The sequence below is a fragment of the Microtus pennsylvanicus genome, chromosome 4 (assembly GCF_037038515.1).
Source record: "Microtus pennsylvanicus isolate mMicPen1 chromosome 4, mMicPen1.hap1, whole genome shotgun sequence".
NCBI lineage: Eukaryota > Metazoa > Chordata > Mammalia > Rodentia > Cricetidae > Microtus > Microtus pennsylvanicus.
The window spans coordinates 50,627,613-50,642,172 of record NC_134582.1 but is presented as its reverse complement, the minus strand read 5'-3'; the positions used below and the strand labels follow the sequence as shown (position 1 = coordinate 50,642,172).

General features: G+C 41.4%; 1 protein-coding gene across 6 annotated transcripts in view; it reads left to right on the top strand.

Moving 5' to 3' along the window:
* The window catches only part of Sap130 (Sin3A associated protein 130), a 64,049-nt gene that overhangs the window by 15,006 nt on the left and 34,483 nt on the right, over positions 1–14,560 (top strand). For all 6 annotated transcript variants that reach the window (XM_075969085.1, XM_075969081.1, XM_075969082.1 and 3 more), the window contains exons 5-12: positions 901–1,012; positions 2,128–2,252; positions 4,888–5,012; positions 8,836–8,983; positions 9,111–9,201; positions 9,386–9,490; positions 10,743–10,884; positions 13,635–13,756. In XM_075969085.1, the coding sequence (XP_075825200.1) occupies positions 901–1,012; positions 2,128–2,252; positions 4,888–5,012; positions 8,836–8,983; positions 9,111–9,201; positions 9,386–9,490; positions 10,743–10,884; positions 13,635–13,756 (970 nt within the window). The remainder of the gene's footprint in view (positions 1–900; positions 1,013–2,127; positions 2,253–4,887; positions 5,013–8,835; positions 8,984–9,110; positions 9,202–9,385; positions 9,491–10,742; positions 10,885–13,634; positions 13,757–14,560) is intronic.

Below are 14,560 nucleotides of genomic sequence, written 5' to 3'. Positions count from 1 at the left end.
GCAGGCACTGCCTTCACTGTAAGATCACAAATACAGTCATGTGCAGTCCATGTCCTAGAGGTGTTCAAGTGCCCGTGTGCTTGATTAGAAGAAACAGCACTGAACCGTCGAGAATACCTCCCAACGGTATTGTTGGGCCTATCCTGGGTTTTCTTGGAGGTTGGTAGATGTGTGTTTGGGGCTGGCAGGTTCCCTCAGGTAGCCTTCTAATTGTGAGCATTTATTTTGAAGACTCTTGTTTTAACTTGAAATTTTAATTGCATCCATTATGTATAGTTGAGTTAATAAATACTTTGAATTATAACACTTATCTGTGAAGAAACTAAGCCTCAAAATTCTTTTCCTTTGTGTTTTCAAGAAGATTAATATTAGAAAAAGATGCCCCGAATTATTTTCAGTCTTACATCTTACTAAGCAATCTCAGAAATCCGGGACTGTCAGATGAGCTGCACTCATGTCAGTGCTGGGATGCTTAAGGGATAAGCTGAAAACTTAAAGGCAATATCTGTTGGATACTAACTGACATGTATCTAGAAATCTTCAGTAGTATAAAGAATAATGGATGCAGAGACCTAAATAAAATAAACGAAATAGAAAGATGGGCGTAGTGACGCGCACCTTTAATCCCAGCATTTGGGAGACAGAGACAAGAGAATCTCTGTGAGTCTGAGGCCAGCCTAGTCTACAGAGCAAGTTTCAGAACTGGCAGAGCTACCTAGTGAGACCCTGCCCCCCCCACACACCCACTTTTGTATGCTTTTGCCCTGGAAATCCTCAAAACTGCAAAAAGGGGAAAAAAAACTGTAAAGAACAAACTCACCCAATTTGAAGGAAACTGATCTGTATATATAATGGCTAAGACCACCCATGTGAAAATTACGATCTCTCCTGTTCTTCTAGGGACATCCCAGTAACCTGCATCACATCATGACGACAAATGTTCAGATGTCCATTATCCGCAGCAATGCTCCCGGGCCCCCTCTTCACATCGGAGCATCCCACTTACCTCGAGGTAACAAACATTTTACTCAAATTCTGGAACTACTGTAGCAGATGCACATTTGATAGAAGGTGGGTGACAGAATGTATCATGGACAGTGTACACTGTCACCCTAAAGTCACAGAGCAATAGAGATAAACCTAAAACAGTACAGATCTTAACATGGTCTGTTGTGTGCTTCTTAGAAAAAGTCTCTGTGTGTATACCTACAGAAAAGAAATTTTTGCTGTCATTCTGAGACAGTCTTCCTAAGTAACCCTGGTTGGTCTCAAACTTGCGGTCCTCCTAAGGCTTCCTCCTGAATACTGATTACAGGTACACACCACCACTCCTGGCTGTTTTGTGTTGTATTTGTGACAGGGTCTGGCTGCGTAGCTCTAGTGGGCCAGGAACTTGATAGCATGCTGGCCTCGAATTCACAGTAGTTGTCCTACCTCTGCCTTCCATTTACTATGATTACAGGTTTGAACCCACTCCTGGCTTCTAATAATTTTTTAAGTTTACTGAAAATGTTTTAAATTTTGTAATATTCATTGCAACAAGATTGTAACTTATTCTTACAAGTAAGTTAAAATAAGCTGAAATAAATTTAAGGCATTTTAACCTTGTATTAGAAAGTGAGGCTGTTGAAGAAAACCAGGCTGACAAAACCAGCTTTGCTCAGTCCTAGCATAGCACAGCAATTCCCAGCTTGTCTTCACTGACTCTAAGTCTGCTATCAAAGCTACCATAGTGGAAATGCCTTTTAACAATGCTGATGTCTGCACTAAGGGAACAAAGGCAGCATGAGGAGGTGACGTATTACTAGTGGCTAAAGTGTTGAAGCCTTAGTCAGGATCTAGGCAGTGACACTCTACAGTGCCATTCTCCTGGCACCAAACAAGACTGTTACTTGTATCCTTCCCAATGGCAATTTAAAATACAAATAAACAATTTTTTTAAAAAAAGGCTCAAACTTTGAATACATGTTTTCCTAATTTTCTTCATAATAAAATAAGAAGTGTACCTATATAGTACCTGGAGCTGAAAATCCACATGCTGCCAGATTTTAACAATTATGTGTTTCCTATGGCAACAATTGACTTTATTAAGTAACGTGTCTATACTGATAATTTTTTTCTTTTCAGGTGCAGCTGCTGCTGCTGTGATGTCCAGCTCTAAAGTAACCACAGTCTTGAGGCCAACTTCACAGTTGCCAAATGCTGCTACGGCCCAGCCAGCAGTACAGCACCTCATTCACCAGCCAATCCAGGCATGTTGTGGGTCAGGGACTTGGCCAGCAGGCCGCAGTACCTTCCCCTAGCTGTTACTCTGCCAGACCCTGAGGGAGCCCACGACCCCACAGCTGAGTTACTCCTCTCAGTTGAGTTTTCAAGGCTTTGAATAGTTTGGAGGGTGTCCTTTGAGCAGGGCAAGTGTAGAGCAGGGATAATAAGAATTCATTGGGAAAGTAGTGAGTGAGACAGCTGATGCTAGAAAAGTAAAGAGGGACCTGCACGGTAGCAGGGAAGCGGTGGCTATAGATAGTGTTCAGTGAGGGCTAGCTCAAGTGGAGAAGGATTGTAATTTGGAGAGAGCTGTGAACACCTAAAAGTTTTATATACACTTTATGCATATGAATAAATATATGTCTTTTTAGCCAGTTCAACTACTAAATGCATCTCTGGTAGTACCCACCTTCCTTTTTCATATTGAGAGTCTTACCCGAGGCCTCTTGCATGCCGGGCAAGCGCACTAGTAGCTAAGCTACACTTGAACCTCTTTTAGTTCCAACTTTTATTCAAGGAATTCTGTAGTCTCGGTACTAATAGAATTATTCTGTATCAGAAGGAGATGCAGGTGCAGAAGAGACGGATAAGCAGTTACGAGCACTAGCTGCTCTTCAGAGGATCCAGGTCCATTCTCAGTACCCACATGGTGGCTAACAACCATCTGTAACTCCAGTTCCAGGGGATCCAATGCCCTCTTCTGACCTCCACATGCCCTGTGTGCATGTAGTGCACAGACATTCGTGCAGGCAAGACACCCATACACATAAAATAAAAATTGTTTTTTTTTTTTTTTTTGGTTTTTCGAGACAGGGTTTCTCTGTAGCTTTGGAGCCTGTCCTGGAACTAGCTCTTGTAGCCCAGGCTGGTCTCGAACTCACAGAGATCCGCCTGCCTCTGCCTCCCAAGTGCTGGGATTAAAGGCGTGCGCCACCATCGCCCGGCTTAAAAATTGTTTTAAAATCTCAAAGGAAATGTCAGAAAAAGTAAAGAAGGAGATTTAGTGGTGTTTCTAAAGTAAGTACTCTAAGATGGAGAGTGAGAACTTGATTTTGTAGATAGTAGAGACTGCAACTTGTGATCAAGTCATCTTAAGATGCATCCAGCTTGGTTACATATTGAAGGTGGAAATTCTAGTACTTTCAGGGGAAAAAGCGGTAGTATTTGTGACTTAGATGGCCTTGTGTGATCGGGCATGCCTTTAATTTCAGCTCTTGGGAAACAAAGGCAGGCAGGTCTCTGGGATCCAGGCTAGCCAGACCTACAGACCCTGTCTCAAAAAAGAAAACAAAAAGCAAAGGTGGTTTGGCGATGTCTGTGATCTCAACACATGGGAGGTAAGGCTGAGAACCAAGTCACAGAACTCACCTGTGGGGAGAAAGAAGGAGCAGTGGCCCTGGTGTGAGGTGGGCAGCTGTACAAAGCAGGAGCAACGGGTAAGAGGTTAGAGTAGGGCAGGTAGGTGGCTCTGCTGGTAAAAGTACTTGCTGCCTAAGCCGATAACCTGAGTTCAGTTTAGACCTACATGCTGAAGGAGAGAATAAGTTACCCTCTCATGCCACACTCTGGAGTATAGTAACACATGAATGGATTATACACGTATGCACACATACAAAACGGCTAGAAAGTGTAAAATACGTTTTTAAAGAATGGGCAGAATATGGTGATTAATTGCATTTATAAAAATCAGGAAAAGGGTGAATCAGGGCTCTGGCGATAGGACTAGGGACAGTGGACAAATGGTTGATGCCATTGTGGGGCTCCTTTTTCAGATTTTGCACACAGACAATAACAAGGTTAGGACCAAATATTTGTATGAAAATGTAGAAGGTGTCTCAACACCTGAGGCTTTCCCCCTTTCCCACCTTCACTCTTGTAACAGAAGCCTGTCATCCCATTTACCCTTTGTGTCCCCGTTTGGCCAGAGTTGTTGGCCTCATAGGCTCTCTGGGGAAAGCACTTGGATGTATGACATTTTGAATGTCCACTCAGCACCATAGTAGACTACAGGGATGCTGGGCCAAACAGCTAAATCCCAGTTTATACTTCTTTTACTATAGTTTTATTAAAAAGTCATGGACTATCTAAACAAGGTAGGAGCGTTTGGTTGCATTGAAATAGCGTCACTATGTATTCCTGGCCTGGTCTCAAACTCACAAATACCCACCTGTCTCTGCTTTCTGAGTGCTTGTACCACCACACCCGGTGCTGGGAGTTGAACCCAGAACCTTGCACTCCGTTGCATGTGTCCTGCTCTAACATGTGCGTCCTTTCTCCCACTCCCACCCCTTTGCTTTTCGGTTTTGGAGATAGGTTAGGTAGCCCAGCTCAGCAAGCTCACAGTTCTCTCAACCTCAAGTGCTAGGATTATAGGCATGTACCAGAGTTCCTGGCAGTTGGGTTTGTTTGGGTTTTTTATTTGTTTGGGGTTTTGTTTTTTTTTTGTTTTTTTTAAATTCTGATCTTTTTCTTGTAATAACATACCCAGAAAAAATGTCCATCTGGGCACAGACATACTCATATGGAGGCCAGAGTTTCAAAATTAAGTTTCAGTGTTTGGTTTGCTGTTTATATTCTGCTTTTTGCTTTAAGTAAAGTATCTTTTTCTCTCCTGTCTAGTCTCGTCCACCTGTGACCACCTCCAGTACGATCCCTCCTGCTGTAGTAGCAACGGTCTCAGCCACCAGAGCTCAGTCCCCTGTCATCACTACGACGGCAGCGCATGCCGCTGACTCAGCACTAAGGTATCTATAGGTGTATATATAGGGGCTGCCCTGCCATTCCCCTCTTGTTTGCTTTCCTTCCTTCATTTAACTCTGTAATTACAATGCTTTCTAAGTCGTACTCTAGATCAGGGCTTCTTAAACTTTTTTCAACCAAGAAATTTTCATATGACCCTGGATATATAGATATAAAAATAAGTACAGAAACCAAACATTTACTAATAATAAATCCTAACAAAATATATTTTAAGGTACTGGAGATACTTCAGCAGTTAAGAGTCCTTGTTGGAAATGAGTGAGCGAATGCTTGTTGCTCTGCAGATGACCTCAGTGTAGTTCCCAGTACCCACATTGGAAGTTAACTCTCCAGAGCCTGATGCCTTTTCTGGTCCTCAAGGGCACACACACACACTAATTTTTTTTCTTTTTGGTTTTTTTAAGACAGTTTCTCGGCCCTAGCTATTCTAGAACTCACTCTAGACCATGCTGCCCTCAAACTCAGATCTGCGTGCCTCTGCCTGCCACTCTGAACGCTAGGGTTAAAGGCTTGCACCACCACCATCCAGCACTAAAAATAAATTTTAAAGAAAAAAGTGAAATGTATTTATTTTGAAGCAGTTCTTTAGTATATACATAATTTCACCATTTATTAAAGATGACGTTTCATCATGAAGTAAGTTTCAATACTAAGGAAGTGAATGTGCTTATTTATTTTTGCATAAGGAATTAAATCTTGGCTCAGTACATCCTCAAAGCATCTTCAACGTTGTACAGAGTTGATTGATACTTTGGTTTTATAATTGTCAATACTGAATGCTACTTTATATAATATAAATAAACAGAATGACAGAAATATATTTAGGGCAATTTGCAAAATTGCTGGAAATTCTATTCTAGTCTTATAATTTATAGCCATAATTCATTTTGGTTTTGGGCTTTTAGATTTTTTTGTTTCATGGGTATGACTGTTTTGCACACTTGCACATTTGTGAATGGAGCGGTGACATTGCCACAGCATATGTGGAGATCAGAGGGCAAGCCAGTGTCTGTTCCAGCCTTCCACCTACTGTTCCTTCTTCTCAACATATACCAGACTAGCCGGCTTTTGATCTTCCAGCAGTTCTCCTGCCTCTGTCTCCCATCTCTGTAGGAGCACTGAGTTACAGCCAGCCAAGCTCTATCTTGTGTGTTTTTGTGAGGTCAGGGGATTCAAACTCAGCTTCTCATCTTGCACAGCCTGTGCTTTTCCACAGAACTGCCTCCCTAGCCCCTGAAATGGTTTTGGTGCTTTTCCTTGTTACTCTTCTCTCCCTCCCCTACCACATCCTGTACTCTTCATGCCTCCTAGTTTCCTTTCCACACCAGATCACATGTGCGCTATTGTCCTCCCTCGCTCTAGTCTCAAGACCTGCACACTGTGTCCACATATTACATACAGAACATTTAAAAGCGAGGATCTGCGACTGGGAATGTACCTGTCGTTGGAGTCTAGGTTGCCTCACTTAATTTCTAGTTGCATCCAGTGCCTTGCAGATGTCATTTTTCTTTATTACTAAATAAAACTCCGTGTGTATTGTGTACTACCTTTTTGTTATCCATTCATCTGTTGATGGACTTCTAAGCTGACTTAATTCCTTATAATTATGAGTTGAGCTATAATAAACATAGCTATACAAGAATCTTTGTGGTAGGATAGGGGTCTTAGGAACGTGTCCAGGAGGGGATTAACAGAGTCTCATGGTAATTGTAATTTTAGTTTTTGAGAAACCTCTACCCTCCATTATTCCAGCTTCTACATGTCAGCAATAAAGTTCCTCTTCCTCCACATCCGCATCAGCATTTGTTACTTTTTTCTCAGGCATGCAAATCAAGCAGTCTAACACAATATACTTTAGAGACGTCCTAATTTGATATTATATACTAAGGGATGGTAAGAAAATACTTAAAATCTTCATTTTCCATAATGAAACCAATGTTTCTGTAAGAGCAGAAGCCTTTGTATGTCCGGTAAAGCAGTGCTGTCTTCAACATACTTTTTTGAATAGGAGCCAGACCATTTTAGGCCTTTTTCATTACTGTTGCCTGGCATTAGCTCACAGTAGTGCAGAGGGCTGGAGAGTATTCTCCAGAGAACCAGCATTCATCTAGACCAAAGGGAATATAAAATCCAAAGAAAAAAGTTGAAGATACAAGGTGTATCTCTTGCTGCAGACAAACTGCGAGCTGCATAGGTACATGGGATGATTGGAGGTTTGAAAGGGATGCTAGTGACTTAAGAAATTTACGGGAGCCAGGTACTGTGGTGTACTCCTGTCACCTTAGATACGCAGGAGATTAAGGTAGGGGATTACCTGAATCCAGGAGTTTGCGACTAACCTGGGTAACAGAGACCTGTTTTAAGAAAAATTACAGAGCCAGGGAGGTTAGGTCTGGTTACTGAGGGATGATTGTGAAAGCTTTTTGTTAGTGAATTTGAATTACTTTAGACTTGTTTTGATTATTTTTAAATGTGTATATCTGTGTATGGATATGTGCACATGAGTGTAGGTGCCTGCAGAGGTCAGGGTATCAATACCACTAGAGGTGGACTTACAGCAGGTGTAGCCCACCTGACAGGCATGTTCATAATCGAGGTTCCAGGTTCCTGCCTATTCCCTTTAAGGTGCCAGACCAGTGCTCGGACCCTCATGGTCTCTGGCTCAGGCTCTGGCTAACTCACTCAGTGGTTACTCCCCTGTACCTGTTCCAGTGGAGATCGCTGGCTCATTCCTGGTCCGCCAGCATCCTGGGACTGGATTGGCTCCTGGCTTCTGCTCCCATGGAGCTTGCTTCCTCAGGCCCACTCTGTCCTGGTTCAGTGGTGCCTCAATTCTTGAGGCATAAAATCATATACCCCACCCCACTGTACTTCATATGCCCCTTTTCTTTGAGAAGTCAACTTTAGTCTTTTACTATTGTTGCAATTTTAGTAGCTTGCTACCAGTGAGTCTGGCATGTAGTCTGTGTTTGAACCCCTTTCATTTGTTAGTCAGTCATAACTATAAGTTTGTATTTGAGTAAGGTTTTTCTACTTATACAGATGTTAGAAAACTAGGGAAAAGGTCAGTACTTGAAGTATCTGCATAAGACTAGTCATAGTTATCTGGAAAGTTTCCTTAAGAAACTCGTCAAAAATTCATAATATGAGAGCTTCGTTGTCTTTGAATTTTTCCACAGAGAAATGTAGTTGTTATAAGAATGTCCATTCAAATATCAGTTAGTAAGAGTACATCCAAAATTCTGGAACTTAGAAGGCAAAGATCTCAAGTTCAAGTGGGTTACAAAGTAGACTCTGTTTGTAAATAGCAAAGACCTCAGATATAAGTATTAGTAGAGCCCCTGCCCGGCATATTCAAGAACCCCTGGGTCTCATCTTCAGCACGGGGTTTGTGGGGGAAGGGGAGTGGCCTCAGGTGAAGTTGCTCTCCTCTTGCCTCAGTCCCAGAACCCACATGGTAGAAGGAAAAAAACAAGTCCTTCATGTTCTCCAACCTCCACACATGTTCTGTAGCGTGTATGTGTACATACACAGAATACATGTGTAAACTGCATCACGGACTTAGAACTAGCTTACACATTTTTGGTATTTATTGCTACTATTTGAAGCAAGATGACCGCCACAAGAGAGAAACCCCGGGGTCATTTATTTCATTGGTAAAATTGAAGACCAAGTATTATTTTTAACTATAAATTCTACAGAACTGCGAAAACAAAGTTTGTATGATCAGAAGAACAAGATACCTTGACTACCTTTCTTGTGTCTCTGGACAACTTGTAAATCACGCAGTGCCTTCTCTCCCCACAGTCGGCCCACTTTATCTATCCAGCATCCACCATCAGCAGCCATTAGTATCCAGCGGCCTGCACAGTCTCGCGATGTGACAACAAGAATCACACTACCTTCTCATCCTGCATTAGGGACACCGAAACAGCAGCTCCATACAATGGCTCAGGTAAAATCAGGGTGAAGAACCGCCGGGGGATGCTTGCGGATAAACTTGAGTCACGCGACTTGTTAAAGAAAGGGCCTGGCAGTGTGAGGTGTTCTTGTGTGTAACTGTGTCCTGGGGTCCCTCACAGAAAACCATCTTCAGTACTGGCACACCAGTGGCTGCAGCTACAGTAGCTCCTATTTTGGCAACCAACACCCTTCCTTCAGCAACCACAGCTGGTAAGTAAGTGGTCCTGCTCTTTGTGCCAGGCAGAAAGGAGCGGTGAGTTAGTTTTTGTTTTTCACTTTTCCCCTTCAGAGGAAAACTCTTCCCTTTCCCCAAGAGCTTTCCCTGGGTTTTAGGAGTGTGTAATGCGAACAGGGAGACTACTGTTAAGGATTCTTCTTTTTACCCTCCTTTCAGGATCTGTGTCGCACACACAAGCTCCCACAAGTACAATTGTTACCATGACAATGCCCTCCCATTCATCCCATGCTACTGCTGTGACCACCTCAAATATCCCAGTTGGTAAGTGTTGTGCGTGTTCACACAAAAGCCTGTGTGGGATCTCCAGCCCATATGACCAGGCCTTCATGTCACAGAGGTGGTAGGATTGTTTTCATACTGCTGATTTTCGAAGCAACTCTGAATTTGACTTTTGTTTTTTTAGGGGGTGTGTGTGTGTTCAATATATATATATATGCATACCAACTCATTTTTTGGAGACAGTGTCTTGTCACTGAACCTGGAGCTCACTAACGAGGCTAGGCTCATTGGCCATTGCACCCCACGAATTTGCCTGTCTCTTGTCTTTTCGGTGCTGGGATTGCAGGCACACAGTGAGTGCTACGCCCGACTTCCTGCATGGTTTCTGGGGATCTAAACTCAGGTCCTTGTGCTTCACAGCAAGTCCACACCAGCTGAACTGCTCCCAGCCTCCAGAGTTAGATTCTTATATTTTCATTTTAACTGACTTTATTGAAAGCACTGATTGCAGATGAGCCTTTCCTTTTTTACAATGTCATAATCAATTTAGCTTGCTTCTGCATCATCTGTTGTCTTTTAATAATTTTTTGTTTTGAAATTACAATTACATAATTTTTTCCTTCCCTTTCCTGCTTCCAGCCCCTCCCATGCACTCCCCTTGCTCTTTTTGAAATTCTTGGCCCTGCCAGGCTATGGTGGCGCACATCTTTAATCCAGCACTTGGGAGGCAGAGGCAGGTGGATCTCTGTGAGTTTGAGACCAGCCTGGTCTACAGAGTGAGTTCCAGGACAGTTAGGGCTACACAGAATCATGGCCTCTTTTTCTTAAATAATTGTTACATATATACATACATGTGTACACACACCCAAATACACAGTTTGCTCTATCCATATAATGTTACCTATCTGTACACAGTCTCAGGATTGACTGACCACTGGATAATCAGTGGTGGGCGGGGAAGTCTTTCCTGCAGAAGATCGTTTCTCCTTCTCTCAACATTCCCCAGTTACCAGTAATTTTGTTGTCTAGGGTTGCTACCCCACGAGTTCCCCCCTTCCGGTGTGCATGGCCTTTGGTGTAGCCCTTGTCCAGTCAGACAGGTTAATGATGAACTAGCTCTGTAGACCAGGCTGGCCTCAAACTCACAGAGATCCAACTGCCTCTGCCTCCCAAGTGCTGGGATTAAAGGTGTGCTCCACTACTGCCCGGCAAACGGTTAGCATTTTAACAACACTGCTAGCCATGTTTGGCTTGCCAGTGGGTAGTAATGGAATTGATGGTTTACTGTCTACAGCTAAGGTGGTGCCCCAGCAGATCACACACACTTCCCCTCGGATACAGCCTGATTACCCTTCGGAGCGGAGCAGCCTGATTCCCATTTCTGGCCATCGGGCCTCTCCAAATCCTGTGGCCATGGAAACCCGAAATGACAACAGGTAGGAGACAGTGTCTCAGTTACTCTTCCTCTCACATGTCAGTATTTGCTTTTGCAGATTTTCCCTTCTGAAAAATAATAGATTCTATAATTTCTATGTTAGTGTTAGAAAATGTATATTTTTGTTAAGTTTTTATCCTTGTGGTGGACATTCTCCTATTACCCATTTCTCTGTTTTGTTGAGTTCTGTTTTGTTTCTGGGTTTGGTTGTTTTGTTTTTATTTTGTTTTGTTTTTTAACCTTTTTTTTTAAAGATTACATTGCAGGATTATAACCTTTATTGCTAAGTTCTTATGTTTGTTTCTCCTAAAAACAATGCATTCTTGTAAGCAGTTGTGGGTAACTGAAACAGTTGTATAGCTCCATTCTCCTTTTGACATTTTCAGAGCATTGATAGGCCACTTATCTGGTAGAATAGCAATGTGGTTTTGTCATAGTGTTTCCTCACAATTAGATTGAAGTTTTACATTTTAGTAGCTATATGATCTCACCATCAGAGAGTACGTGCTAGCTATTAGTCCTATGACTGGCTAGATTAACATTAATTAGTTAATGAAGGTAAGGTTTTTCATCATTAATATTCAATTATAAAGGTACTTTTTTGTGAACAATATAAGGAAATACTTTGAGTTTTTTGTTTTGTTTAATAGCAAAGAACTTTATTCAGAATTGGGTATGCAAAGTCAGTACACTGCAAGAAAATAATGAACTCAAGCAAGATGCTTTAGAGCCTGAATGAAATACCAAGACTGGGGGGTGCCATGGCACACGCCTTTAATCCCAGCACTTGGGGACAGAGGCAAGTGGATCTCTGTGAGTTCGGGGCCAGCCTGGTCTACATAGTAAGTTCCAGGACAGCAGAGAAACACAGTGAAACCCTGTGTCAATAATAATATTATAAAAGTACTAATAATTTGAGACTGAATAATTTTCATTCATTGTAGTATTTTTAATAATTTGTGACTGAATTAAATATACTTGCAAAGTAATGACTTTTCTGTTGTTTCTTTCATACTTTGTAGAAGTGAAGAAGCTTTTCTACATACAGCAATTATTTGTTTGAATTTGATTGATTGTTAGTCAGCCTGAGCTTGTGAATTTAGGTTTATTAATTAAGAGGATTTGGTTTTATTCATTGCTGTCATTTGTTTAGCGGTCAAATGGCCTCCTCCTTTGGGAAACTCTTAAGACCTTATCTATGGGTTTCAGCATCTTCCTTGTGTTCTAGTCCTCCGTTATTTTCTACCGTAATATGTATCCATTGAGCTCGGGTGTCTGCTGTTTGCCAAGGGCCTTGGCATCATTGGAAGCCTGCATTTCAGCTCTAGCCAGGCTTTGCTCTAGATTGTTCTTTCATGCCTTTGCAGCAGGCACAGTGAGTGCCACAGAAACAGAAGTCTTTGAAAACTTACCTCCAGTTCAGCCCCATTCCATATCTGTATTCCTTTCCTCACAGTGTAAGTCTTTTAGGAATACCTAGTTTTATTTAGTATAGTACTTTTATATCTATCTACCTAGCTAAATGTTCTCATTAGCTCTAAAAGTTTATAGGTTCGCTTAGATTTCCGATGTAAACATTTACATTCTATTTATAAATAGGCAGGACAATCGTTTGTTTCCTAGAGCTTTTTATAAGGTTACTGGGATGGCTCAGCAGTTGGGAGCTGCTGCTATTCTAGAGAATCTGGGTTCAGTTCCCAGCACTCACATGGTGGCTCACGGCCATCTGTAAGTTCAGTTCCAGGGAATCCAAGACCGCTTCTGTCCTCCAGGGAACTGTATGCACATGGTGCACATACATACTTGCAGACAAATGAAGTAAATAATAATAATAAAATTAAAGTACAGTGTTAGTTAAAATAGTGAGTGCCCTGTCTTTTCTAGTAGATTTCATTTTAAATACTATCTCCAATGTGATAAATAAAATTCCCCCCCCCTTTTTTATTTATTTATTTTGGTTTTTTTGAGACAGGGTTTCTCCGTAACTTTGGAGCCTGTCCTGGAACTCGCTCTTTAGACCAGGCTAGGATTAAATGTATACACCACCACCACCCAGCTGATGAGTAAAATTTCTATTCCTATTTTAAGCCTTTCTTTCTGGTAACGTTGACTGTGGTGGACTTGACACTGTGCTTACTTGTATGTAGAATTTTTCTTTTTTGGTCTAATCATAAAGAATAAGATGTGTTTGTCATCTTTTCTCATACTTTCCCTAACCCTTTTTGATATCAAAACAATATTAAATTCAGAAAACAAAGTAAATCTCATTTCATATGTTCTTGTCTCTGAGCCAGTTTCTATAAATTAGGTCTATTTGTTTTATGCATGTTTGGTTAAGTTTTCCAGTATAAACTGTTTCCAGTGGAACTGATCAGGAAAGGCTTTTGCATTCTGAGTGCGTTGATGATTGACCCATTAGAGATGGGATCTTGCTGTGTTACCAGGGTCATGTCAAACTTCTTCCCATCACCTGGCATTTTGTCTTTTAGTAATTTTTGGTAATTCTTTCTCAGAAAAGTCAATAATTTCTCTTTAAAATCACCCACAAGATACTGTTTTTTAACATTAACATGGGTACAATAGTAATCATTTACTGTTTGCAGTTTCTTGGTTGTGTCCTTTGATATAAGGTTAAGGCAGTTGGGAGATGCTCTATGGTGCTGTGAAGATGTCAAGAGGATCTGGGGGACAGGATCGTTTGAATTGAAGAAAATAACTTTTATTTTGTATAATCTGTTGCTGTGTTTCTAGACCTTCAGTTCCCGTTCAGTTTCAGTACTTCTTGCCAACTTACCCCCCCTCTGCATACCCACTGGCTGCACACACCTACACCCCCATCACCAGTTCTGTGTCCACCATCCGGCAGTACCCAGGTAAGCTCCACTTTTACGAAGACTTTACACGTTGTCATTTTTGTCAGCAATGAGAAGGAAATGGATCAAAGTATTTCAGTAAAAAAGAAAATATTCCAGCTCCTTTCAGATTCAGATAACATTCTATCTGAAGACTTTAAACACTTCAGTCACCATTTTTATGATCTTTGAAAGGGTTGTAACATATTTGTAATTTTTTATTTTTATTTATTATTACGTATACAATACAGTGTTCTGCCTCCATGTATGCCTGCATGCCAGAAGAGGGCACCAGATCTCATTACAGATAGTTGTGAGCCACCATGTGGTTGCTGGGAATTGAACTCAGGACCTCTGGAAGAGCAATCAGTGCTCTTAACCTCTGAGCCATCTCTCTCCAGCCCCTATTTGTAATATTTTAATAGTTTCATTCTACCATGAAAATATTTATCCTAATAAATTTTGCTATGCCTTAAAGTGGCATCATAATTTCTATGAATAATGTTGTATTCTACAAGGATTTTGCAGGTTTGTTTCCTTTGTGTTTTTTATTTTAGTCTTGGTATTGTTTAACTCGCCAACCTGATTTGTAAATACTGATCTTTCATAATCCATAAAAAATAAGTCTTTTTGTGTTTGGTAAGGTTAATTTTATTTATATATAAATCTGTGTGCACATGTGTCTGAGTATTCGGAGAAGTCAGAGGTTGGTCAGATCCTTTGAGCTGGAGTTGCCAGCATTTGGAAGCTGCTGAACATGAGTCTGATAGAGCAGGAAACAGGGTTAACTGCTAAGCCATCTCTCCAGCCCTAGAAGAAATTCTT